The following is a 23,917-nucleotide window of genomic DNA, read 5'->3' as shown; positions in this document are numbered from 1 at the left end:
GGTCGCTGCACGTACTAGCGCGGCAACGGTCCTGTCAACTCATTTGTACGAAGTCACCCATTTCAAAGTCCACCTATGTCTATGCGCTTGAATTCGCATCCGATCTTGTCAAATACGGAACTTTTTCTCTTTCTTTCTCTGTGATTGCCGTCATGTTTCATGAAGGTGACCTGCAATCCGGCATCGGATTGGCGATACAACAATCCAAATCTGTAGCTTGCTTTGTCCGCGGTACACAGATATCACGAAAGACTGGGCAATGAAATGCTGACTCGAGCTACCAGACGATAGCTTGGAAAGTTCCCAATGGGAAAATGAGTGGCTACAAGATGATGAGGTACGTCATTCATGGTGACGGAATGACGAAGTAGAAGCTAAGCCATTCATTTAGGTCTCAAGACTTTTACAGTCTAGGTCTGTAATCTTGCGCCTAAATGCTGGCTCTCAGGAAGCAGGTTTCTTGTCGGCATTCTGTCCAGTGAATGATGTGCCTGCACTCGCTTTGATCCAGTCGGTAGTCGCCTTTCTAGTCTTTCATGGAAGTAGCTAACTTGTCGTAGACATGGACAATTGTTGGATCTACTTACCCGACCTATTACGGAAGACGAGTTCAAGTCACGTATAAGAAAAGCATTAGGTGCAGGAACAGAAACTTTGAAGGACGTGCAAGTCGCGCCAGCACAAAGCGAAACGGCGAGCAGTTCACATTCAGACGCCTCAACCCCAGCAGCTGCAATAACCTCACAGCCTGCGATATCCGTACCTCTAACCGATGCTTCAAGTCATGATAATGAAGGAAGAAAAGAATCGAAAGGAAAGCAAAAGCAGGAGGATCCAACACCAGCTCTTCCCGCCGCAACCCATATTCAATCTTCCGCGCCACGGAACGATTGGCTTGAACAGCAACGGCAAAGACAACTGGACGCGCGAAAAGAGAGAGAAAGAATTATGGCGCAGATTGAAGCGGACAAAGCCGAGCGACGAGCTCGACGAGAGCAAGAGAGGAGAACAAGAGAGCAGGCGACAGCAGAGACTGAGACGGAAAGTGCGTCTTCATCCCTCGCTTCGAAGACACGACGGACATCATCGAGAGCAAGTTCATCTAATCTCCAAGTGCGTTTACTTGATGGAAGCACGATACGGAAACAGTTCCCTGCAGACGCATCATTAGCGAGCGACGTGCGGCCATGGATCGACTCACATCTGGAGACAAAGGCGCCATACACGTTCAAACAAATCCTTGCGCCGCAACCAGCAAGACCTATATCCGTCGGTGAAGAACACTCGTCCCTTCGGGAACTTGATCTTTTGCCCAGTGCGACATTGGTCCTCCAACCTGTTCAGACATATTCAGACGCCTACGCACCAGCTTCGGCTGGCATCCTCTCGCTCCCTTACAATGCAGTTACGGGAGCGTATGGAATTATTAGTGGTACGCTGTCTGGCGCGGCGAATTGGCTACGTGGTGGGCTGTTTCGACCTGAAGACGACGAGCGCGGTCGTACGCTTGGACAGCAGCCACAGCAGGAATCATCCACGCCATACACGAATCACGCGGACGAAAGACCTGCACCACGTGGAACACCTAGAAATAATATTCGAATCAGGACGCTAGCCGATCAGCGTGACGGTACTGTTGATCAGCAGTTTTACAATGGGAACAGTCTTGATTTTGAGCCTAATATCGATGATTCGACATCGTCTAAGTAAAGCCAATACGTCTAGATACTTTCGCAAGTCGAAGCAGTCCTTCAGCAAACGGATCCATCATCAAATGCGTCTATTTCATTGGTGTATGCTTATAAGCAGTCCAGACTACCGGCCAATTCGCTGTTTTCAGAGCATGGTTGCGTTTTTGGTGGTAGAACACTCGGGTATCACTATGAACACAGAACTCGCAGAGTCAAGAGCTTGGGCTATGGCAGACTCATGAACAGTTCCAACATCTTAGGATATATAGGCGTTCCCAATCCAGTTAAAGGATCCCAGCCTTCTACTGCGGAGAAGCCAGAAGTTCCACAACCTGGGTTGTTCCCCTTTGTCACATCCTTCATTACCCTGCTGACATTTCAGTACTTGACGCTATGTGGTGGAGGAGGCCTAGACACTCACTCTGGATGCTCATAAAGGACCTGATTCAGAAAACCAACACTACTTTTCCCAGCTTTCATTCGCTCGTTATTAATCAGCGTGATCATGCTCCCAAATGCAGGTGCGCTTGCGCTCGTCCCGTAGACCAATGTGAAGCTGCCATCCACAGCCACTACATAATTTGCACCATTCGTGGACACGTCTGGATATCCTCGTGTGCGCATTGAATTATTGAAAACGGAGCCCGAGTATGGAGGCGGATGTTCTTGGAACCAGGAGTGAACTGTAGATGCCTGGTAATCTGGAATTTCAAATACATTGCTGAATCCACCGCCTGAGCGAATTACCGTCTCGCATGCGACTTCAGGCTGAGTGTTAGAAGCAATAACGCGTACTATATTTGTACCATTTGAGACTTGTGTTGCACCCACACTAGTGACCCAGGGGCAACCACTTGGGAACGAAGGGTTGAACACACCGTTATTGGCATTTGGTTTTGTATAGTTGCCCGAGACTGGATCGATACATTGACCTAGGTTGCCCGCAACGCCGTAATCGCCGCTACTGTATAAGACGGTGATCCCTTGCAACGCAAGCTTCATGTACTCGGCGCATTGGCGACGCACGTATTTCTCCGTCAAATCTGCCTCGTTGTACCCAAAGGACGTAGATATGACTTTTGTGGGCTTGAAACCACCACAGTTTGCCGGTCCAATATATCCGTCTGGAGGATCAGGGTAGATGGCGTCCGCGCTCGGGTCATCACCTCCTTCGAAAGTACAATATGAACCGTCTATCGCGTCGAGAAAGTTATTGAATGACGCGCCTTCAATTTCGTCGCCAACTTGGTACAACTGCGTCTTGACAGGAGCGATCAACGTCATTGCGACCTGCAAGTCTAGATCTGCCTCGCCGTTGAACTCGAATGATCGATTTGGGAGCAGTTGTCCCCCATCTATGGAAGCGAGTATTGGACGTTGTCCGACCAAGTTTTTCGAGAAGTTGCTGAAGAACTTGTCCAAGTCTTCAGGAACGTAAGATTGCGGCGCGTATTCCACGACCCCCATCAAATTCTGCGACTGTGCTGATTTGGGACTGCTGAACCCATACAATGCGCGGAGGCAGTTTGGCGTTATTTGCCGGTCACAATTCTCGAGCTGATTCTGGTCCAGAACATCGGAATCAGCTAACGTAGCACCCTGTTTTGGCCCAACTCCCTGCTCTGAGCCAACATTCGCGGCGTCGCTTTTGCCCGTGGATGCCTTGTCATTCGTAATGTCATCAATGCTAAATGGGCTTCGCCTCCGCAGGTTTGGCAAAGACCGCGTACGTCTTTGAAAGTCGCTCCGTTTGATCTTGGCATCGAAATGGACGCTAGGCGTAACGAAGTCTATGAGTTTTGCTACGTGAGCTGGTAGATGATATTCGTGACAGGCAACGTGTGGGGTTCCGGTATGCATGTGCTCAAACATGTAATACTTGGCTTTGAACAAACGCTCGGCTTCATCGATACTTGCGTTAAAGGAGAGCCAGTTCATTCCTAGCGAAGTGCGAATTCTCTCGTTTTCGATACCGGACTCCACAAGCCATTGCTTGACTGCGACAATGTCTTCTTTCCTTCACATTTATCAGCATAACGGTCTCACGAACAGCCTCTCTGTTCTCAGACCTCGGAGCAAATGTCTCTGCGACCATCTTTGGTGTCCAATGCTTCCCATACTTCAAACTCTTCGGGTGAGAAACATCATACATAAATTCATCCGCTCTTTCTAAATTCTGTTGCCTCAGACCAATCTTCACAGGTATAATCTCATCTTTATGGAGTCTTTGGCGGCGCAACCACAACGGTGGCGTCTGGGTTCTTTTTTCATGAAGAACATGATTAGGATAATGTACTGGACCAGCCAATGTAGAAACTATAAAACCGGCGATTAAAATGACCGAACTCCATCGTACAAGCGTCATTATGACAAAGACGAATGCGTAGAGAGCCGTCCAGACGAGTCACAAAGCATCATCGAGAAAAGGTTGGGGAGCATGGCTATATTTCGATTCCCTTCAGCGTTCCTATCAGGCATATTGCCTGGCCGAGCTTGCAACTGCGGCTCATGAAGCATGCAAGCAGATAGCGGGAAAACCACGTTCTGCATAATGTGAAGAAGGTAAAACATGGGACTCGATTCGCTCCATAAATGGAACAATGACCCACGGAGGACTCATGATTGGCGCAGTACTCTTCGGAGATGTATGTAAGAATCGCAATTTCAGATTAGCATGTCAAACATTAGGGTCCTTCTGCGTAAGTTGTTCGAATAATCGAAACGGATTCGTGCCGCAAAGTAGCCTGGAAGGGTATTGTAGATGTTTTAGATTGAGCGCGTCCCCCAAGTCTTGCGACAGAATAGTCACTCGCATAAGAAACATGGAGTCGTTGGGACGTGCGTAGTATCTCTTGCGTTGCACAAGCGGGCAGGCATTTCGAGATTGGCTAGCAACGCCGGAACCGTTGCTCAAGCATATCGATTGCACTTTAGTATGTACACGAAGAGTATCTGAATGGCAAGAATCGGACGAATTGAAATGTTATCTACGGAAGATTTCCACACCCTGCGTACTTGAAACATTTATCCGGTTCGAAAAAGCCTAACTTCACCTCAATAAGCACGTGCAGCATTTATGAGCGAAGACAGAAAAGAAGGTTAGAAATTGGTAAGTTTGCGAAGACTCTTTATTAACAATGAAAATTCAAGCATCTGTGAACAGTTTTGTTGCGCGTCGCTTACTTGCTCAATATTGTTGTCCTTTGGGGGCATCAAGCTCAACGGGGGGAGAGGAAGTCCTATGTACGCTGCAAAAAAGAATTAGCTATCAAAGTGAAATTTGATCCCTGCTAATCCATTAAATAAAGACTCACGTCGCGCTCATCTGTTGTGCACTAAAGGTACTAACTCGCTGTTGTGCCGGATCCGGACTTCCATATGTTGGTGGCACGCTCATTCTTTGGAAATTTGTTGCTTGTACAGGAACGTAAACCATACCCCCTGGTCCGATGATAGACTCTCCTGGACCAGCCATTGGCACTACTGGGCTGTTACCTCCTCCACCTGTGACCTTTTCCGCACTCAACATGCCAGTTACTGCTTGTTGAGCCTTTACTGTACGATGACGGCCGATGAAGTAAAATAGTGCAGCTGCTAGGGCAATAATAGCCACGACACCGACAACTACACCTGCGATTGCGCCAGCTGGAAAGCTTGATTTATGGCTAGTGTTCTCTGCCGTGGTAGAAGTGGCAGCTGCGAGAGCGGATGACGATGCACTCGACGCGGATTCGGTCGACGTGGGATAATTCGAACTGGACGCGGTTGTTGAAGCTCCAGCTTCAGATGGAAAATCTTCACCTGGTTGGAGCATATAAGTCGAATTTGCTGCGTAAGCTTTTTGCGTGGACAACAATTCCGTTGAGTTCTGGTTCTGTTAGCAGTGAACTGGCCAAAGACTGTTAGCTCCGACGAACAGGGTTGATAACGCCGACCATTTGGTACTTTATACACGAGTCTGGTGCTGAGCAATAGAAGAAAATCGGTTCAGTATCATTGATACGTATCGACCAGCTCGGAGGGTTGTCAAGAACGGCATCAACGGGATGAAAACCCGAGAAGAAACCTTCTTTCCCAACCGCGATCTTCTCATATGGTATGCACGGATATAGGTACCTGTGTATCATATAAGCTCTCGTTCGAAGATCATCGGTTTTGAGACACCACCACTCACTCCGCTCTAACTACTGAGTGCTGCTTACAACTTTAGCAATCACTTGCCTATGTAATTCAACTATTAAAACCTACATTTGGAGGGAAAAAATTAAACTGAACGATGTCTCCCACATCGGCCTGTATAACATCCGGACGAAAGGTGTGACCACCTTTACCAACGTCTACTGTGAAAGTTGCAGCGGCAGTGGTTGTGCTCGTTCCGGCCTGTTGTGCCAGCACGCCGATATCAAATTGGGAAAGTGCAAAAATAGCGTAAAATAATGTTATCATAGCTCCCTTGAAGTCGCTTCTAGTAGGATGCGAATAGTGGAAGAACTACAAAGGAAGAAGATCGATGAGGTTCCCTGTCAAGCATATATCGAAGGCAACAGAAAAGTAGATAAGAACGAAAATGCCTTCTTCCAAAATGAATGTAAGGCATCCGGAACTAGATCCATTTCGACCGTTTTTGTTGTCAAGAGACCGCTTTGTGCAACGGATTTGGGGCTGTTCTAAATATGCTGCCGAGATGCATACTCGAGCAGTTGACCAGTAGCAAGCTTCGTGGCATCAAGCAAGGTCATGCCATTCAGCCTTGGCAAGCCAGAGAACACGGAAATAGCCGTTCGATCAGCCATATGACAAGAACTCGTATCATAGATGGGGGCCGTAGCCGAATGTATTTTAGGTTAGTTGCAATTCCGTCCTTCTCGATTGTTTGGCTTTAAGACCTAACGCTTGAGAGCAACGGTGGGGGACCGAACGTGCTTGACGTTCTCGAGAGCTGAACTTCACATGCATAATGGAATGAAAACTCTGAGGAATTCTAACGCGTAACATGCTACGCGGAATCTAGGTAGGTCGCAACCACCGTATCTTCTCGAATTGAAGGCCGAATCTAGCCAGGAAAGGGCGAAATATGCGTCTCCTAAATACGCCGTAGCATTCGTATATTGGGGAGGAAAAAGGAGCCGAAAAATACGACTTAATACGGGTTGGAACCAAGAGTAGCAACCATTCTTGGATTTGGTAGACCAAAGATATATGACAATGGAGAAGAAGCATAACGAATACCAGACCTGGTCTCAAGTTCTAGCCGTCGGACGACCCTAGCCGACATCTGAATGTATTTTGGTTTATCAGACGGTCAGCGTAGAAATGTCTGAAAAAAAAATTGAAGATCTCAGCGCCGATTCTATTGGTAGCTTGGACCATGATCTTTCAGCAAAGGCCTCGTTCTTCCTTTCGCAGGTCAAGAGGCGGGCCCGTTGCTTGTCTGGAGCATCGACGGCCATTCCCGCCTTAGGAAACAAGGCAAGGACAGAGCATAGTTCTACTTGTTCCCAATTAGGAAATACGTTCGTCTTCCAGACAAGGACGAGAACCAAAAAGTCAAGCAACAACCGCAGGTCCAATTACAGCATCATCAGTCATGATTTGTCGGCGATGCGCTCTGCGGCTAGCAAGCTCATTCAACGCAACTCCATTGGCCCGTCGGATGATCTCGACCACGCATATTAACGCAGCAGAAGCTATCTCCTCCAAAGAAATAGAGCAAGCCAAACCGCGACAAGATGGTGACCAACCTTCGGCAATATCCTCAGCTGCTCAACCATTCACAACACCAATTTCCGTCTCTCCTACGGCACGAGGCGACAAAGCATCTAAGAAGAAGGCTTCAGACGTGCCAGTGGTAGTTTCATCTTGTCCCGCTGGCACAATCCTCAAGGGCCTCAACTTCATGAAGGGCAAAACCGACCCCGTGGCTATGGAGGATCACGAATATCCAGATTGGCTTTGGGATGTACTCAAATCTGACACACAAGATGTAGCGGATGCTGTCGACGCCGATATATATTCGAAGAGCAGAAACAAGCGGGCAAAAGCGAAGAAGGCCATGAAGAACAAACCCGAGGAAGATCTGTCGTTTGAGAAGATCCCTATACATGAGCAAACAATTGACCTACCAATTGGCGATGGGACTGAGGAGGGAAATCTAGCTGCTGCGAAAGCACGGCAGGAGCTTACGAAAGCCATGAGGCAAAAACGGCGAGCGACCATCAAGGAGGCCAACTTCTTGAGAACTATGCGGTAGTTCATCGGGTCATCAGCCGTGTACGAATACAACTGCTAACATCATTTATTCACTGTATGCGCTACTAGAGTTCTACCGGCATTGTGTTGAATAGTTGATCTACTCATAGATAAACTTCGTTTTCAACAGATCTCTCTGTACGATAATTTCGGTCTTTGCCTCTAGCGCCAAATAAGCCTTGCGTAACATTCACACGCCTCCCGTTTAGCAAGAATTTCCTCAGGTTGCCAGCCGCCATCCACACAATAGCATCATTTGGCAGTTCTGGAAACTCATTGAAAATAATGTCTGAGCTAAGGGAACAGCCGGACAGACATGTATTTTAGTGCACAGAGGCAGTGGTTTCGACGCCGCCTGGGCCTGCCATAGGTTTCCAGACACCCTTTGGAAGAGAGTTATATGTTGGTTTTGTTAGAATTAAAGTGCAAACCTTTCATGTTGAAAACTTTGTGATTCGCGGCGTCTACGATCTAGCAGTCTTCTCATGTATGTCCTAACTGTAATGGAAGGCTTTATGTCATGATTCAAGCTGTACTATTGATCCATATCCGTGAAGGACGAATCTAAGACCTAAACTCCAGGGTTTTGCTCTTGTCCTCCCAGGCAAATTCGGTCTTAAATGTGGGTCATCAAGGTCATTAAGATCCCGTCCTCACGCAGTCGTCTGAGATCCTCCACTACATATATTGACTAACATGCTATGATTAACCAGCATTGAGAAAATTTTGATCATCTTCTCTTGTTCTATGTCGACAGCACTTACTGGAAAACAAGGTTAGTAACCTAAGTTTTGTTCTAACAGTCTGACGTCTTTTATGGACATCCATCTTCAGGTAAATCATGCTTAATCTCTAGAGTCCAAAGGATACATCTTTGGTCAAAAGATTGCCTGCGATCTGTGAACTTCGACTGCTCGAATAGCATGAACGAGATGTATTCCTCTTCAACTACATCTCGTCCTCGGAGTTTTACCAGCTCATGACGTCGTGGGGCAAAATTTAAATCGAAGTCCCGAAACCGAACCCAATATTACTCTCTCACCCAGCGGAGACGAGTTCGGCTAGTCTCTTGCCCTTCTCCCCGCCCAAGAAGTCACCCTCATCACTACCATCCATATCATCGTCCATTTCTGCCAGGGCACCATACGCTTTGACAACCATGTCCTCATCCACTCTCTTTCCTGCCTCCACCAAACATCTTATCACGCCCACCACTCTCCCAATCTCTCTCCTCGTACTTGCACTGATCTGATCATTTTGACTTGAGTATACGTCCTGTCCAACACTCTCCTCCAATCGAGTGATGCCCACTTCTTCCTTAGGTTCGACATGCTTGCTCACCCATATAAATCCATTAACACCCAATATTACATCCACAGGATCACCACCGCGTGTCGTGTTTAGTGTGAAAACTTGACGCCTCGACCTTGTAATGCCTCCTTTACGGGACAGCCCACCGCCTCCAGCACCGGAGACAGATATGAACATGCCGTTACGGAGCTTTCCGTATTTTGTGCTTCGAGTGTGAAGAACTGCTTGCCCGCTCTCGTACACAGACTGCACCTCGGCGACCAGGAGATCACCTTCAGTGAAGAAGCTGCGGATGTTGAGCTCGTCCACTGCTGTACGTCGCCTTAAAATGCCACCGGGCAAGTTTATACCGGAAAGTGGTAGTTGTGCAAGCAGCGGCGCGGCGATTTCGACTTTCCAGCGTCGCTGCTGAACTTCTATGATGCGGCCAACGACAAGGTCTCCAATTTCTGGCGTATAACGGGCACGGAGTGGTATACAAGACAGAAGTTTATTCGTCTTTAGGATAGTTCCAAAAACGGACGAATGTATGGCCGAAGATTCTGGAGGATAATATGTGCCATGGCCTCTGCAAGTCGTAAGTCAGAACGATTATCAAAATTGCAAATATCCTAGGACAGCGTACCTCATCCACTGTGTATCTTCTGTGACAATCTCACCTGGAGTGACTATGTGCTTAGTTGATACTCTAGACCTTTTGTATATCGGCTTTCCTGAATCAATGTCCACATCGTCGTCCGAATCAAGTTCCATCCTATCATCTTCAGAATATTCGTTATAGGAAATCGGAGGCGGAGATGCGGGAGGAAGAATTGTAATAGGCATAATTTCCGTTATACCAATACTGATACTGCGGAATGCAGACGTGATACGTGTACAGCGGAGCCTCGCGTGGACACAATTTGGTTTTAAGACTGATGTTCGGCGAGTGGAACTTTTGTTAACTTGGCTTTTCCCCACGATCTGCAAGGGTCTTGGAAGAGCCGCGATTGACGGCGGCCTCAAGCAGAAGTGGAACGAGAGTTCGAGAAGACAGATATTTTTTTGCACGGATAGGAATAGATCATTGTCCCTCTTATGGATCTAAATACGCGATTGGAAACTTGTACTTCTTGCCATGAGTCGAGTTCGAGACAGCTGCTGAGGACAAAATGAAATCTCCAAGGTCTCGCTCACATCCATCATATGATGAACTCTCCAAAAAACCCATTGCCCCTTTCCCGTTCATGAGATCAATTAGAATATACTATTGACGAGGTTGCTGCCCATTGTCGCACCGGCACCGAAGATTGCCGCATTGCCAAGTTTCTTGCCAAACTTCTTGCCCATCTCCTGTCCTTTACTTGGTTGTGAGGAGCCACCGCCCTGAGCCACATCCATGGGCATGTTCCCATAACTCGACGGACCAGCCGGCGCCTTGACGTCCTCAACCTTGACATAATTGCGTGGGAAGATACCTTCCTGATTCGTTCTCTCGTTGCGACCCTTCCACCAATCTGCATTCATGTATTCTGTCACAGCAATACGATCATTGACCTGCAGGCTTAAATCGCCCGCGTCATTGCCATTGTATACATATAGAGCAACAGCATATGTAAGAGGAGCGGCGACAGGGGGCTGTGGCGTTGCAGGGTAGGCTGGAGGTGGATTGACCTCTTGAGCTGGTGGTTGGTAGTAACCGTTCTGCTTCTCGTTGCTGCTATTGAAAGCGTTTGCTTCTGCGTGGCTGCCGTTCAAATTCAAGTTACTCATGGGGGCCACAGGTACAGATCCTGAGGTTGGCGCCGATACGGCTGTTGCTTGCGAATTTCTTACGGCTTGGGTCTCTGACGGCAATTGGCTCAAGATCGAGGATAGCTGTGCATGCGTAATGGTGCCATTATCTGCTAGGAACTCTAATTCCTATGATTTATCGTCAGCAGAGTAAACAGAGGCTGAATATGTAGGCGGTACTTACTGCCTTGACTGTCCGGAGCGACCTATTGGTCATTGCTACGCTGAAAGCCTCCATTATTAGCTAACCACTAGAAGCAGGCAGAGAATTTCTAGCATAGAGAGGGAGAGAGAGAGAGAGAAAAAACGTGCGTATTTTGGTGCAGAACGATTGCTGCGTTTCTGTCGAGAAACGTCGCAGGACGTTTGACGGAGGATGAAGTGTGGCAGTGCTGGGCTGCAACCCAGCTGCTTCATGGGTTGCTGAAGCATATGAAGGTCTGGCCAGCGACGTAACTTTGAGCTAGCATCTTGGTTCCCTTGAAACCGTACTGGTAGGCTCTGTACACAATTTGTACTAGGAGGTGGAGAAAAGTGCATGGTGTTTATGACCAACATCTATAGCCCGTCCGCTTGAAGCGGTGGACTTCCCAGGGCAGATATACGGAAAACGCTTAGACGCATGTACGCACTGAAACGGAGGCTGTTGCTGAAGAAAATAACTACACAGGCCAAGAACGTCATTTAGGAGTAGGCGGTCATATGTATGGTGACATTTACCGCAAAGAATTCATTGTCACCTCTGTGACAAAAGTGCGTGCTGGTGAAGGCTGAAAAGCTTCCGCGACGTTGATAGGCCGGTGGAGGGTGCGCGCCTCACCCCGTTCACTTTTCTAAGAGACTAACCACGCGTGTCATCAAATCGCGGCAGGACCACCATTAAGTTGCTACGCTCAGTCAACGAATCATTTCACCATCGCGATCATGCAAGCACCTCAAGGTGGTCGTTATGCGCGCGGTCCCGCCAAAGGTTCGTCTCAATTTCCGCGTAGATCAACATGTACTCTCCGTCAGCCGCAATTGCAACTCCTGTGTCGCGCTCACCTAGACCTGGAAAACACCAGCCGTGGCAGCAGTCGCAACATAGTTCTCAAACTTCCATCTTTTTTTTATGATCAAGCACACTGACTTGGAGCGCACTTTGCGCCGTGTAGGGATGCCACCCGGCGGCCATGCTGGCTATCCACCATACCAAGCGCAGAACGCGCAGGTCGTCATGCAACAGCAGCAGCGCGCCGAAGACGAGCGGAGACAGGCACGAGCGAGGATGCTATCGCGCAAGCCTACAGATCGCGACATACCAGCCGGTGTGGACGAGATAACCATCGGTGGCGCCGTTGAAAGATACCAAAAGCTACGTGAGCTGGAGCGTAAGCTCGATGCGACTATGATGAGGAAGCGATTAGACTTGCAGGATCAGCCGAGGGACGTAAAAAGGCGACGCACAATGCGCATATGGATTTCCAATACTGCTGAAAATCAGCCGTGGCAAGCGACAGGCATGGACAACGACACGTTTGACTTTGGTGACAATTCACAAGCAACGTACCGAGTCAAGATTGAAGGCAGGCTCCTCGACGAGGAGGATGTTCTCGATTCAGATGATACGCGAGGTCCGGACGCTATGGAGACGAATAGCGACAGTGCGGAGAAGAGGCCAATCCCAGGAGAAATGACGAGGTTTTCGCATTTCTTCAAGAAGATCACTATCGACTTTGATCGTCCGCCTTCACTTCAGCCAGACAACATGGCACAGATCGAGTGGATCAAGCCAGAAACGCGCGAAGGTGTGGTGAACACTTCTGACGCAGCCAACTTCGATTGCCTCCACTTCGAACGGAAAAGCGACGAAAACATCAATATTCGTATTAACCTATACCCGGACAATCAGCCCGAGATCTACAGGCTATCCGATGAGTTGTCGCAGATATGCGGTGGCATCAAGGAGGATACGAAGGCGAATATCACTATGAGTGTTTGGAAGTACATCCGAGTCAACAAGCTCGACGGGGGCGAAGATGCTCGAAAGGCTCGTTGTGATCCGCTCATGAAGAACGTATGTATATGACAACATGTCTCAGTCTGCACCCGCTTACCATCACAGGTCTTTGGCTATGACACAATCGAGCTCAACCGAGTTGGTGATGCTATAATCCAGCATTGCAAGCCGCTTCCCCCCATCACTCTCGATTACACAATCCGCGTAGACAGGGATTATATTAATGCGACACCGAAGCCATCTCCTTACACCATCTACGACGTCTCCGTTCTCCAAAATGACCCAACGTATGACCTCGTCAAAGATCGCATCTTCCACTCTCCCTCAACAACCGCAACGCTCGAGACGATTTCCAGGATCGATACGCATCTCGCGCTAGTGATTCAGGCCATCGCCCAATCCAAGGGCAAGCACACTTTCTTTACAAGTATGGCAGCAGATCCTGTAAACTTCTTAAAACGCTGGATTAGCAGTCAGAAACGGGATCTAGAGGTTATCCTGGGCGAGGCGACCAGACCTGGAGTACGGTTGCCAGATGTGTCAGGAGCTGCGGACGACTCGACGATAGCCTTGAGCGACGAGTGGCGACGAGGCGGGAAAGAGAGTGTCTGGGGCAGTCAGACCGCTAAGGAGAGCGTCGCTCTATTTCTGGCGAGAGGTGGACGAGACAAAGATGGACGCTCTGTGTTTGGCATGCACTAATTTTCCTTTTGTGCTCATTACTTCTACCAATGTATTGAGCGTGGTGTTTCGATGGATATGTAACGGGCAGGATGTTATTTGCGTATAAGCACAGCAACTGGGGGGAGGCTCTCGGGCAATTCTTTTAGAGAGATCAGATAAACGCTGCAGTGATTTAAACGTCAGATCGTGCACAACTCTTCTTAGCGTCATCTCGAGTCGCTGTCTGGAAAGATCCCGGCGCGGGGAGCATCCACCTGCGTGTTCAGTTAACTACAGGGCGTTAGTGGGGTGGCTGAACGAGCAAACCCTTGAAACGCCCAACACGTCAGGTTGAACCTGCCCTCATAACAGCTCGTGATCAAGCGAGTCCACAGAAGAGCTACTCGTCAGCGCTTAATCGAGCGTCTCCTGAACTCATTCTCGAGTTCTCCTTTAACAACATCCGAGATCTGCCGCCCCTCTTGAAGGTATTCCTTTCTCGTTTCCACTGCAGTCACCGGACACCTCGTACACTGCAACGGCGTTTAAATACCCGAAAACCAGAGCACTATGGCGGAACTACAACACTGGGAACAAACAAAACAGCTGTTCCTCTTCACTTCTTTGACAGCAGGCAGTTCGCACATTGTGACGGCAACGTCTCGCATAGAAACGATTCTAAGAAACGCACGCATACCCTTCACATACATTGATACTGCCACAAACGAAAGTGCACGAAAGCTCTTCCAGCGCCGTGCAAGGGGAAAGAAGCTACCTCTGCTTGTCAAAGAGGGTTTTGTCATAGGTGTAAGTTTGCACGAACGTAAAGGGAAATGGAAGATGCTTTGAGACACGTCATTCTGATGTCGCATCGTAGGACTTGGAGGAGATAGAGGAGCTTAATGAGTTTGGAGAGCTAGAAGATGCGATTGGTGAAGTAGATACGACAGAGACGAGCATAACGACTGCACCTGCAAAAATGATACCCATAAGGGAGGGAGGCACGGCTTCCAATCCGACCCCTACGGGAGTTTCGGTCGTGACTTCGTCTAGCACTGCAGCTTCGACAACTGTAGCTTCAGCTAAGGAAGAGCCAAAGAAAGAGGATACTGTAGTGCCACAGCAGACCTCAGTAATGGGGCAGTTGGCAGCAGAAGCCGCCGCCAAGGCGAAAGAGGCTGCGAAGAAAGTACCTACCCCAATTCTACAGAAAGCGAGTTCAACAGAGAAGGATGCCCAAAAAGGGGATAAGGAAGACAGCAGGGAAACCCCTCTGTCCCCTAGCGGTGTACCATTACCCATGTCACCTGCTGTCAAGTCGCCGTCGTCGGATGCCAACGTCAAATCCCCCACCTCAATCAAGTCGCCCATAAGCGCCACGAGTCACCGCAGGCATGGCTCAACAGGCTCGGCGCACTCCTTTGTACCAGAGAAAACTGAACCAGAGCCTCGGGAGCACAGGGGGTCGGAGATCAGCGCTGCGAGCGAGGAGGAGATAAAGAGGATAGAATCGGAGTGCGCGATACCGGAAGAAGACGAAGAAGAAGAGATGGATGAAGCTACCGAAGATGCTATCCTATTTGGAGACGGAGAGGATGGGGATAAGGAGGAAGTGAAAGATCAAGCGGCGGACAAGAACAAAGTCGAGGATACGGATATGAAGTCTTCTACAGCAGAATCGGAGCCTAGTCTGGAGTCCGGCAAAGGAACCACTGAGGCAGCAGGAAAAGGTCAATCAGATACGATGCAGAAGCCACTTAACATCAAAGGTGGACCCAACAAGATAAAAGCAATTATGAAGAGCGCAGGGGTAGAGCCTTCCAGAACCGAAGCGGAGACTTCGAAAGCGAATAATGAGGATGACAACTAAGATGACACTGAAGATGAGAGTGAAGATGAAGAGGATGAGGATGAGTCCGAGGCGAAGGCAAGAGATGGAACAACCAGGGATTGACATTGCAAAGGCTTCTGAAAGCACATCCCAAATCGTCGACGCTTTCGAAAAGGTCCCAAATCCAAGACATATGGATGTCTCTGCTGAGAGAAACACATAATAGCCACAAAAAGTTCTGAACAATTGACAGCCGTATGGGTATTGTGAGCTATCAACTTGTCTTTTTGCGAGACTGTAATTATGTAAGAGGGAGGACGTTTCAGGCATGACATTTGTACATCCAGATATGAGTGCGGCTTTCTAGGGAAGGACATAGTTTGTCCCAAGCCTCATGCTAGAACAATGTGCTGCTTTATTTGCAGTAGTATAGGTTTATTTTATACCCCAAACCCGATGTAAGGTACGCTGCAGCTTACGCGGTGCTTTGAGCGGGCACATTTTGATATATAAACTTATTCCAGCAATCGAACGAAATGACTGAAGTATTTCTTGATCATATTGTATATATGACCACATAGCTATATCGCGCATACGGAGTACCTTGTCAGAAGTAGCGGCGAAGCCTCACTAAGAGAAAACGAACCTCGTTAGAAAACCAAAATAAATCCTTCGAAAGTATCCACGTCAACGTCATCTGTACTTCGGACCTCTCACGCATTGACGGGACTTATACAACAGCATTGCTTCGCGAAGTTCCAAATTTAAGATGATACCTCCCTCCAGCAGGCCAGTTTAGCCTTGAAAGGCTTCGAGGTCAGGTGAAGAGTTCCATTCAATATCCATTTGTGATGGATCATGATCGTACTCGCGCTTGTTGGCCATGATCTTAGCGATTGCATCACGGACCTCGAAGTCCTCAAGCACTGCACCAAACCTGAGAAATATCTCAATTAGGACACATCTTTCAACTTTAAAGGACCACAATTGGTCGTACTCACCCATAGCATCTAATCTTAGGCGCGAGTTCATCCCTTAACGCTTCACATTCCTCTTTTGTAAGTTCTGTGAAGCGTGGGTGGTTCCTGATCATCGCCCAGGCTCGTACAGGAGGCAACTCGCACTCTGCAATCGGTAGTTGCGCGCTGAGATTTAACAGCTTTTCTAGCTCCGCTCCAGGTAGGTCAGACACTTTGTGTGGGTACTTTTCCTCCGGTTTATCAAGAATGTGTGAGTGTGGCGGACATGTCGCCATAAGGACGTGACCAGAGATTTCGCCGTCCGAATCTTCCGAACGCACAAGTAGCATCTGCATGTGATCTTGACATGGTTTCTCCAATCTATAAGAGCATGAATCAGCCAAAGACCATCTATAGACGAGTGAATAACATTTTAAATTGTGATACAAACAAGCAAATTTCCATAAAGAGCAGAAGCACTGACAATTAGTCAAGACGGCTAAGGATGAATGTATTTTGAACTTATTACTGTGGTGGAGAAGGATAAGGCGTGCGTTCGTACGTTAGAACGAAATCAATGCCAACTTGATTATGATCAAAATTTTGCTGCTGAGGGCTCGTCTGATAACCGTGTGGGGCGGATATCATCGCCCCCTCCAATGTCGGTGGACTACCCTGGCTACTTGGATTTGGAATTGACGGCCCCGGAGGTGTGGGTGACGTTACACCAGTGGACATGGAAGCTCTCGTTTGGCTGTTCGTTATACTTGCGGTACTTTCACCATATTGGGATGACGCTGTGTTGTATGGTGCCACTCTGGGGTCGTATTGTATCCCATATGCTCTGAGAGCTTCCCGGAGAGCCTGATTTTCTTCGACAACTTGCTGTTTCTCCTTGACGGATTGTTCATAAAGCTCTTTCAGGCGCAGAACTTCCTGCTCAAGTGCCTTGATGTAAAGCTCCTTGCGCTCACGATGCGTTCTGACCAAATGTTAGACGAAGACTGTTAGCAACAAGTCCATGATCAAACCTTTGTGCCTGTCGGTTGAGCTCTTGGCGACGGGTAAGCGCCGGTTTGCTGTCTGGCTTTGGACCTCTTCTCTTCGGAACTTGCCCGTCTCTTGTCTTCTTATCGCCAATGTGTAATTTGAAGCCCAGCCGCTCTAGAGGACTTTGGCTCTTTGAAAGACCATCTTGATCTGCATTTGACTGTGCTTGACTTTCCCAACGAATGCCCGAGCCTTCAAGGAGTAAGAGGGCCATTGTGCAGACTAAAGCATTGATGTTCTCATTTACAGAACGATCAATTAGGCCTGTGAACTCACTCCGAAGACCCGGTTTCGAGAGAAAGAGCGGCACATCATAAGTTAGCACCAAAAGTCTTAGAAAATGGACGATCTGACAGCTGCTGCGGACACGGATAGAGGGACTATCATGAAGGCGAAAGCACCAACGCGGTTTCCCGAGCGGATGAACGAGCGGTGCACAGGCAGTCCGGTTTCGCAAGAAAGTATTCTCTCAGACTTCTTCTGCGCCCCTGCAGGAAAACTAGATTTCCCATAGCTGGGGTAGAGCGCTCAAATTGGGCAAATATAAGTAAGGCTTAATGTTGCTCCAAATGCCGTCAGACCTTTGGGGGAAGTGGGGAAGGGGGGATTGTTGTGAACAGTCCATCCAATGGCCATGGACTAGTATAATTCCACGGGAAAGGATCTCGTTGAGGATGAATACCAGCTCTATGAGCTTCCCAGCTAGAAATGCTCAAGCCTTGCGAGATTTGCTGAAATGGTGTGTGTTGTCAAACGACGCGAGGCATAATGATTCTTGATCCACCGAATGGGACCGCGACAAACTTCGATGCGACCATTGTTGAACGGAGAAGTATGAGCTCTGGCAGTTTACCGGCCGATGCGAAGATTCTTTATGATGTCCTGGGGTTATTATCTCCAAGAATGACTCTCGAAAGCTCCAATTGTTGTGTGCGGCTGTAGGAACGTGATCAAATCCATCCGTGTTGCAGCAGTCAGGGAGCAGATCGTTCAGTTATCGACTTACCGTATGTGTCGGAGCCATTGCTCCCCCCTATTGCCGACATCGTAGGAGCGCTACATGGAGGGAGGTCATGCACAGACGGTTGAGGTCAAAGAAATGAAGAGGCGAGCGAAAGGCAAGGTACACGACGATAGCGGGGGGGGTGTGACGCTGAATTGGGCGCAGCAGCGCTAAAGCAGCTCGAGACGTTCTAGAAACGCAGGATCACGGGCCTTTTGACACAACGAACATCCGAGCTTTGGTCAGCAAAGAATCAGCGCTGTCCATCCTGCTTGACGAGCTCTCTGTCCTAGGAACGGAACGATACGCTATTCTTGATATGTGAAGACGCCAAGCAATTAGGACTAAGTAGATTTACCAACAATGTGTTGGCGTTCGAGGTCGAGGGCAATCTCGTACCTTTTATGATTCCAGGCAATCAACCCACCTCGTTGGAACATACGTACGATATAAGAAACTAGCGCAGCAAGATAAAGGGCGACATGTTTGAGCGGATGTAAAATCGTTGGACGTAAAGTCAATTGTGACATATATGCATGTGGTGACTTGCATCGCCGTGCTACACTGCTTGCTCTGCGCTGACCCTAGTGATCCGATGCTTGTGCGACGAGCGGTAAGCAAAAGAACTGTAGTTTCCGTACGTGGATCCTAAATTTCAGCTAATTTCTGTTATCTAACCCGGGTGTTCACGTTGCATTTTGTTCCTTCCTAAGTGCAGACATCATATGTTGTACAAAAACTCTCTACTATACATATCAATTCGCTCGTACTTGACAACTGCCGTTATTCTAGTGTGCCATGGACTTCCCTATCTCACTCTCCCAGTTAGCCGCTCTCTCGAAGCCATTCCGGTGCATTTGATAGTCCATGAGTGCTTGATAAACTTCTTCCTCAGAATTCAGCACAAAAGGACCATACTGAACAATCTTTTGATCATGTGGTAGACCAGCAACCAGCACGAATCGTGCACTCTCAGTTGCACCTGCGTCAACTGATGCGACGACCTTGTCACCTTCTTGCTCAAAGACAGTGTTGTGATACCGCGGAACCGTTTGAGCCTTGTCACCTTCGCCAAATGTAACCGTACCCTCAAGACTGTACGCGAACGCAGTCCAACCGACAGGTAAAGGCTGCTCGATCCTTCCCCCAGGCTTGATCTCTATGTCGAGGAGCCAAACAGGAGTATAGGCCAGGTCCTTGACGCTATCGACGCCGTGAGATTGACCACTGATGACCTTTACGTGGACTTTGCCATCGTCTAGATCTACAGAGGGTATTTCTTTCGCACGAAGATCTCGATATCGCGGTTCGCAGTATTTCAGGCTTTTGGGCAAGTCCACCCACAATTGCAGGCCCACATTGGGGCTTCCATCCTCGTTCTGCCTAGGCATCTCAGCGTGTACTACCCCCTTTCCGGCAGTCATAAACTGCAGGTCACCGGTTTCGATGGTCCCTTTACTGCCAGTGAAGTCCTTTTGAATCGTTAGTATCTGCGTTCAGTATCCGGGGTTGTGTTGAGCAAACTAACCTCATGATCAACAGCGCCTTGGAGGAGATAAGTAATGGTCTCTTGACCTCTATGGGGATGGTCTGGAAATCCGGCCCCTGGCGATATCGAAAAGTGGTCGAGCATCAGGAACGGTGACAGATTTCGAAGGCGTGGAGTTCCAATCGATCTTCGAACTCGGGCGCCAACGCCTTCCGATTGGGAGACCGCCAGGATGGACTGGCGAATGCCACGGGCAATCGATGCATTTAGAGGCTTCATCAGTGACGGATCGTTTGGAGGAACAACTGGTAATCCTGGAAAAGCTTGGTCTCGTACAGACATTTGTGTGACAGTATATTTCAAGATTCGCTCTCGATGGTAAAGGACAACTGCAATGATACAGAAAATTATTGAACTGATGATTCGCTTCATCAACGACAAGTGGGGCCTTAATATACTCAGAATCGCTGAAGCATCCAGAAAGATATGGTCTCTTCATATACACCCTACCGAAATCATTACTACGCTATTGGAAATTTGGATTGCAGAGCATTTCTCAGCCATGACTAAGAGGGGCCCTGCAACCACGCCACGGATTGGTTTCCGCGTCGAACTGCGTGGACCAGCGTCGATTGGCAGACGTCATCCAATCCTGTCCTTGTCACCTCGTGGGCTAGCAGTTGGTGTTCGACAGCAGCGGAGAAAGCATCGTGCTTAGTTAGCATTTGTCGCACTGCCGAAAAAATGCATTCCTGCATTCGAGACGGTGAATGACTCTCCCAGCCATAGCGTTGCTGTACGGAAGACAGCGAGCTGAAGAAGCCAAGTCGTAGAACTATGCCCAGGGCTCATTTTCAATTGATCATTAATATGCTGCCCGTGCATGTGGGCTGCGGACTCGTTTTCCTGCTTTTACGTCACAAGGAGCCAGACCATAAGTGCTGCACGTGTATAGCAAGCGATTCACGGGAAATTTCTTGCCAAAAACGTTGCTTGATTAGCAGAATTGCGTAGAAGGCCTACAAGTCGATAACACCCAATTACGGCGCTATGTCGCCAACTAGTTCTAGTTTGCAGAGAGTGCGCTGAAATGTTTGCCCACCTTTCACACAATCTTTCGTGCTCAATATTCGAGGTCTAGGGTTATATCATGCGATTCATTACTTTTCATAACTTCGTGAACCGATTCTACTCCCATGGCAGTGCCTCTCTTCGAGCATCTCCAGTCAGAACACCCGAAACATGGACCAATGTTCCCTTCATGTTGAAAGTGGTCGGTGATGATGGTGGAGACGCACGCGATTGAGGTGTGTCGACTTTTCCGTCCACTTGAGCCGCCTCGGGCAACGGGCCTAACGGGAAAATCTGTTTGGAAGGCGATTTCGGGCTCTTTGGAGTATATGAAGCGGATCTTGTGGACGGGCTTCGAGCTTTATCGTCGAGAATAATTTTACCAGTAAAGGGACGCGAGCCATGTTCATGCGGCCCTTCAGTTTCGTGCGTTTTCAGCTTTTCCTTGATTGCTTCATGCAGCTTTGCCCTCTCTTTCGCCCTTTGTTTCGCTTGCTTATAGTCGTCCTTGACCGTGCTTGGTAGCTTAGCCTGTGCCACGCCAAACGGAAGCTTTTGTCCCTTTTGCGCCAACTCCTTTTGTTGTAAGTCCGCAAGTTGTTTGAACGATTCAAGGGACGGTTCCTTAGTTCCAAACAATTTGCTGAACGAGCTCGACTTTTTATGAGTCTTTGGCAATTGGGGAACGCTTGGTGGACGTACTTGCTCTGAAGAATCGCTTGATCCTCGTGAAGTTCCGCTGTGACTGCTTGATGCCCTTGATACTGTGCTCGTCGACCTCGTCCGGCTACTTTGTCTGTGGATATCTAAAGGCTCGATGATACCTCCTCGCCCTGCGCTCATTTTTGAAGCTGAGGAGATCGACAGCGGCACAGGGCGTTACTGCGTTAGCTGCTGCTGGAAGGAACGATCAGCGTTTCCTCAGTGTGGCAAATCGGTCTTTGAACTCCTTTCAGGTTTGCTGAACTTTTAAGATTGTTCGAATTATGCTCTTGAACAAGGACGCTGTGCGACCAATGTGCTTGGTAGGTGTTAACTTTGTGCACGAGGGCTAACGCCGCTCTTTATGAGTGCCGGTCTTGTTGGACCTGGGGCTTGGACGAGGTAAGGGTATACCAGGCAAGCGGAACATCGCCTGAAGCAGGTTTAAACGTATCCAATCATGATGTTGGACATGGCTTTTTGACTTTGGCGGGAATCTGCAGTCGCCATTCGCTTAAGTTTCTACAACGCTCAGCATGCCAGAAACCCGTAAATTATCACAGTAGCATTGGCTGACGCAATGTCTCGACCCCAGCAACAGACTACATGGGGACTCTTCCTCAGCTCGGCAATCGACAGCGTTCAAAACTCCACCACCCAATGATGGCTTCGCCGCATCTTGGAGCAGCGGTAAAGACGAATGGCACGGTGGGGTAATGCTATTTGTGATGGATCGACCTGGCAATTTTCGCACGTACAGGATCTGGCGATGCAGTGCCACGCTGCAGACCCCACCAAACCGCGATATCAGTTCAATCACACGCGTCCGCTACCACGAGGTCTCAACATCGACTAATGAACCAATATGGCGGTTTTCTCGGAAAGCATCGTCGCAATCAGTATTGATCAGCGCCCTCGATAAGGTGCCTACGGTATCAAGATATGGAAATCCGTGTCTCCACGTGCAGCGATTCAACTGCGCAAGTAGGCTATCGAATTTTCGCACTGCCCGGAACCCATCTGCACGGTGCTGGTCTCTATCACGCTCGGTGTAAGGGATTCTAAAGATGTCGAGCTATCATCAAGCAAGGAAAATTCTCAAGCGAGGGATATTTCTCAACCCGTCTTTAGCGAGCATTGGAAACCCGTTGCTGCGACTAGTGCAGAGTTCCAGACTTCGCTTGCGTATGTAGGCGACACGAACACCCTCCGTCACACGTGCAACCTGCTGCCCGACTTTCGCAGATCCTTTTCCACCCGGTTTAACAGGCCTGCTTCAGGTTGAAAATTGGGCGGTGCATTTAATGCAGGACGGAAGTTTTAGGGCGCGGATATTGCCGTCGACCCTGCTTTGACCCGGGCAAAATCTTCCCAAGCACCAGGCATATGGTCGTCATTGTGTTGGTTCCCATCCAAGTCTCTTCCCGGGTCTTTGCGTGCAAGGGAGTATTCCGAACGAGGCCTTGCGGAGTTTTAGTTTATCCCATCTACGGAACCGCTGTATGAACTGATATGCATGCATTCCGACCAATAAAGGGCTTGAGGGGTTCTGCAGACCTTATTGTTGTTCCGCCCAGTTTCTAGGTATGATCTCATCCAAAGCTTCTGTGAACCATTGCTTTTAGAGTAAACTGTTCAAAGGCGTAATGTCCTCGGGGCCATACGTATTGGAGCTATCGCTGGCGCCTTTTAGTCTCAAAGGATTGGCAGGGTTAGATGAGGGTGCTGCACAGATCCCGCTGCCTGTTTCGAGGATAGCTGCCACCTGTTAAGAGCTTGGAATACTGGGAGGCTCGAGGAACTGAGCCGGCCATTTATTATTATGAGAGAGCGACCCAGAGTCTGTCCGAGAGCATCGAATCCGGCTAACTCACGATTTTTCATTGCATTGCCTTTTATATTACGACGTTTATTATCAACCAAGCTCTTCTTCTATTCTGAGAATTCCTCTTTCCAGCGGCAAATCATAGTTGTGTTCTTAAGGCATATGCAAGTCTGTTATCGGCAATTCCTACAAGAGTTTTCCGCCTTGGCTTAACACACGAGAGACAAAGCAAGAAGATCTTCTAGTTTGTCGAATTCTGGTTAACGCGACTCTAATCCGGTATTCCAAGGTATCTGATGCC

The 23,917-nt window shown here is 48.6% G+C and overlaps 11 protein-coding genes across 13 annotated transcripts; 4 read left to right on the top strand and 7 right to left on the bottom strand.

Annotated features, from left to right (window-relative positions):
* The first annotated feature begins 37 nt into the window (after positions 1–37).
* Positions 38–2,201, top strand: PV09_01653 (uncharacterized protein). The gene is made up of 4 exons (XM_016354579.1): positions 38–231; positions 285–337; positions 392–510; positions 561–2,201. The coding sequence occupies exons 1-4, from the start codon at positions 153–155 to the stop codon at positions 1,708–1,710; spliced, it is 1,401 nt and encodes a 466-aa protein (XP_016217591.1). The 5' UTR covers positions 38–152; the 3' UTR covers positions 1,711–2,201.
* PV09_01652 (uncharacterized protein) lies at positions 2,109–4,056 on the bottom strand (the record flags this gene model as incomplete). The annotated part of the gene is made up of 2 exons (XM_016354578.1): positions 2,109–3,703; positions 3,738–4,056. 2 exons carry the CDS (start codon positions 4,054–4,056, stop codon positions 2,109–2,111), a joined length of 1,914 nt encoding a protein of 637 aa, XP_016217590.1.
* A 561-nt stretch (positions 4,057–4,617) lies between these two features.
* PV09_01651 lies at positions 4,618–6,486 on the bottom strand. 2 transcript variants are annotated; one of them, XM_016354577.1, is made up of 6 exons: positions 5,940–6,486; positions 5,866–5,885; positions 5,609–5,807; positions 5,006–5,559; positions 4,875–4,939; positions 4,618–4,738 (listed from the first exon to the last, which is right to left on the bottom strand). In XM_016354577.1, the coding sequence occupies exons 1-5, from the start codon at positions 6,135–6,137 to the stop codon at positions 4,879–4,881; spliced, it is 1,032 nt and encodes a 343-aa protein (XP_016217589.1). In that variant the 5' UTR covers positions 6,138–6,486; the 3' UTR covers positions 4,618–4,738; positions 4,875–4,878. The 2 variants fall into 2 exon arrangements, with proteins under 2 accessions (XP_016217589.1, XP_016217588.1); XM_016354576.1 differs by having other exon boundaries at positions 4,618–4,939.
* A 735-nt stretch (positions 6,487–7,221) lies between these two features.
* Positions 7,222–8,416, top strand: PV09_01650 (uncharacterized protein). Its single transcript, XM_016354575.1, has one exon. It carries the CDS (start codon positions 7,279–7,281, stop codon positions 7,939–7,941), a length of 663 nt encoding a protein of 220 aa, XP_016217587.1. The 5' UTR covers positions 7,222–7,278; the 3' UTR covers positions 7,942–8,416.
* A 42-nt stretch (positions 8,417–8,458) lies between these two features.
* PV09_01649 (uncharacterized protein) lies at positions 8,459–10,157 on the bottom strand. The gene is made up of 2 exons (XM_016354574.1): positions 9,877–10,157; positions 8,459–9,819 (listed from the first exon to the last, which is right to left on the bottom strand). The coding sequence occupies exons 1-2, from the start codon at positions 10,074–10,076 to the stop codon at positions 8,979–8,981; spliced, it is 1,041 nt and encodes a 346-aa protein (XP_016217586.1). The 5' UTR covers positions 10,077–10,157; the 3' UTR covers positions 8,459–8,978.
* A 141-nt stretch (positions 10,158–10,298) lies between these two features.
* PV09_01648 (uncharacterized protein) lies at positions 10,299–11,549 on the bottom strand. Its single transcript, XM_016354573.1, has 2 exons — positions 11,209–11,549; positions 10,299–11,153 (listed from the first exon to the last, which is right to left on the bottom strand). Exons 1-2 carry the CDS (start codon positions 11,260–11,262, stop codon positions 10,488–10,490), a joined length of 720 nt encoding a protein of 239 aa, XP_016217585.1. The 5' UTR covers positions 11,263–11,549; the 3' UTR covers positions 10,299–10,487.
* Positions 11,550–11,880: 331 nt separating this feature from the next.
* PV09_01647 (uncharacterized protein) lies at positions 11,881–13,888 on the top strand. Its single transcript, XM_016354572.1, has 3 exons — positions 11,881–11,994; positions 12,179–13,080; positions 13,129–13,888. Exons 1-3 carry the CDS (start codon positions 11,949–11,951, stop codon positions 13,723–13,725), a joined length of 1,545 nt encoding a protein of 514 aa, XP_016217584.1. The 5' UTR covers positions 11,881–11,948; the 3' UTR covers positions 13,726–13,888.
* Positions 13,889–14,013: 125 nt separating this feature from the next.
* PV09_01646 (uncharacterized protein) lies at positions 14,014–16,058 on the top strand. The gene is made up of 2 exons (XM_016354571.1): positions 14,014–14,493; positions 14,564–16,058. Exons 1-2 carry the CDS (start codon positions 14,257–14,259, stop codon positions 15,554–15,556), a joined length of 1,230 nt encoding a protein of 409 aa, XP_016217583.1. The 5' UTR covers positions 14,014–14,256; the 3' UTR covers positions 15,557–16,058.
* On the bottom strand, positions 15,757–18,656 carry PV09_01645. Of its 2 annotated transcripts, XM_016354570.1 has the most exons (5): positions 18,533–18,656; positions 17,508–17,676; positions 17,039–17,458; positions 16,519–16,857; positions 15,757–16,454 (listed from the first exon to the last, which is right to left on the bottom strand). In XM_016354570.1, exons 1-5 carry the CDS (start codon positions 18,570–18,572, stop codon positions 16,313–16,315), a joined length of 1,110 nt encoding a protein of 369 aa, XP_016217582.1. In that variant the 5' UTR covers positions 18,573–18,656; the 3' UTR covers positions 15,757–16,312. The 2 variants fall into 2 exon arrangements, with proteins under 2 accessions (XP_016217582.1, XP_016217581.1); XM_016354569.1 differs by having other exon boundaries at positions 17,508–18,656.
* Positions 18,657–19,052: 396 nt separating this feature from the next.
* Positions 19,053–20,545, bottom strand: PV09_01644 (uncharacterized protein). Its single transcript, XM_016354568.1, has 2 exons — positions 20,058–20,545; positions 19,053–20,001 (listed from the first exon to the last, which is right to left on the bottom strand). Exons 1-2 carry the CDS (start codon positions 20,448–20,450, stop codon positions 19,318–19,320), a joined length of 1,077 nt encoding a protein of 358 aa, XP_016217580.1. The 5' UTR covers positions 20,451–20,545; the 3' UTR covers positions 19,053–19,317.
* A 395-nt stretch (positions 20,546–20,940) lies between these two features.
* On the bottom strand, positions 20,941–22,314 carry PV09_01643 (uncharacterized protein). The gene has a single exon (XM_016354567.1). It carries the CDS (start codon positions 21,930–21,932, stop codon positions 21,207–21,209), a length of 726 nt encoding a protein of 241 aa, XP_016217579.1. The 5' UTR covers positions 21,933–22,314; the 3' UTR covers positions 20,941–21,206.
* Positions 22,315–23,917: the final 1,603 nt, after the last annotated feature.

The sequence above is a fragment of the Verruconis gallopava genome, assembly GCF_000836295.1.
Source record: "Verruconis gallopava strain CBS 43764 unplaced genomic scaffold supercont1.4, whole genome shotgun sequence".
NCBI classification, from domain to species: Eukaryota; Fungi; Ascomycota; class Dothideomycetes; order Venturiales; family Sympoventuriaceae; genus Verruconis; species Verruconis gallopava.
Note: the sequence above shows the minus strand (reverse complement) of the source record. Positions and strands in the feature narration are given on the sequence as shown.

Excerpts from the sequence above, each read along its gene's own strand:
- PV09_01653 (XM_016354579.1), top strand. The coding sequence starts at position 153 with ATGTTTCATGAAGGTGACCTGCAATCCGGCATCGGATTGGCGATACAA. Across the intron at positions 232-284 it reads TGTAGCTTGCTTTGTCCGCG|ACGATAGCTTGGAAAGTTCC; the intron begins GTACACAGATAT and ends TCGAGCTACCAG. Across the intron at positions 511-560 it reads CCTGCACTCGCTTTGATCCA|ACATGGACAATTGTTGGATC; the intron begins GTCGGTAGTCGC and ends AACTTGTCGTAG.
- PV09_01651 (XM_016354576.1), bottom strand. The coding sequence starts at position 6,137 with ATGATAACATTATTTTACGCTATTTTTGCACTTTCCCAATTTGATATC. Across the intron at positions 5,808-5,865 it reads CACTCAGTAGTTAGAGCGGA|GTACCTATATCCGTGCATAC; the intron begins GTGAGTGGTGGT and ends TATGATACACAG. Across the intron at positions 4,940-5,005 it reads GCACAACAGATGAGCGCGAC|CGTACATAGGACTTCCTCTC; the intron begins GTGAGTCTTTAT and ends TCTTTTTTGCAG.
- PV09_01650 (XM_016354575.1), top strand. The coding sequence starts at position 7,279 with ATGATTTGTCGGCGATGCGCTCTGCGGCTAGCAAGCTCATTCAACGCA.
- PV09_01649 (XM_016354574.1), bottom strand. The coding sequence starts at position 10,076 with ATGCCTATTACAATTCTTCCTCCCGCATCTCCGCCTCCGATTTCCTAT. Across the intron at positions 9,820-9,876 it reads GAAGATACACAGTGGATGAG|AGGCCATGGCACATATTATC; the intron begins GTACGCTGTCCT and ends TACGACTTGCAG.
- PV09_01648 (XM_016354573.1), bottom strand. The coding sequence starts at position 11,262 with ATGGAGGCTTTCAGCGTAGCAATGACCAATAGGTCGCTCCGGACAGTC. Across the intron at positions 11,154-11,208 it reads CGCTCCGGACAGTCAAGGCA|GAATTAGAGTTCCTAGCAGA; the intron begins GTAAGTACCGCC and ends GATAAATCATAG.
- PV09_01647 (XM_016354572.1), top strand. The coding sequence starts at position 11,949 with ATGCAAGCACCTCAAGGTGGTCGTTATGCGCGCGGTCCCGCCAAAG. Across the intron at positions 11,995-12,178 it reads TGCGCGCGGTCCCGCCAAAG|GGATGCCACCCGGCGGCCAT; the intron begins GTTCGTCTCAAT and ends TGCGCCGTGTAG. Across the intron at positions 13,081-13,128 it reads GTGATCCGCTCATGAAGAAC|GTCTTTGGCTATGACACAAT; the intron begins GTATGTATATGA and ends TTACCATCACAG.
- PV09_01646 (XM_016354571.1), top strand. The coding sequence starts at position 14,257 with ATGGCGGAACTACAACACTGGGAACAAACAAAACAGCTGTTCCTCTTC. Across the intron at positions 14,494-14,563 it reads AAGAGGGTTTTGTCATAGGT|GACTTGGAGGAGATAGAGGA; the intron begins GTAAGTTTGCAC and ends GTCGCATCGTAG.
- PV09_01645 (XM_016354569.1), bottom strand. The coding sequence starts at position 17,740 with ATGGCCCTCTTACTCCTTGAAGGCTCGGGCATTCGTTGGGAAAGTCAA. Across the intron at positions 17,459-17,507 it reads CTCAACCGACAGGCACAAAG|AACGCATCGTGAGCGCAAGG; the intron begins GTTTGATCATGG and ends ACATTTGGTCAG. Across the intron at positions 16,455-16,518 it reads CCTAAGATTAGATGCTATGG|GTTTGGTGCAGTGCTTGAGG; the intron begins GTGAGTACGACC and ends GATATTTCTCAG.
- PV09_01644 (XM_016354568.1), bottom strand. The coding sequence starts at position 20,450 with ATGAAGCGAATCATCAGTTCAATAATTTTCTGTATCATTGCAGTTGTC. Across the intron at positions 20,002-20,057 it reads AAGGCGCTGTTGATCATGAG|GACTTCACTGGCAGTAAAGG; the intron begins GTTAGTTTGCTC and ends ACGATTCAAAAG.
- PV09_01643 (XM_016354567.1), bottom strand. The coding sequence starts at position 21,932 with ATGAGCGCAGGGCGAGGAGGTATCATCGAGCCTTTAGATATCCACAGA.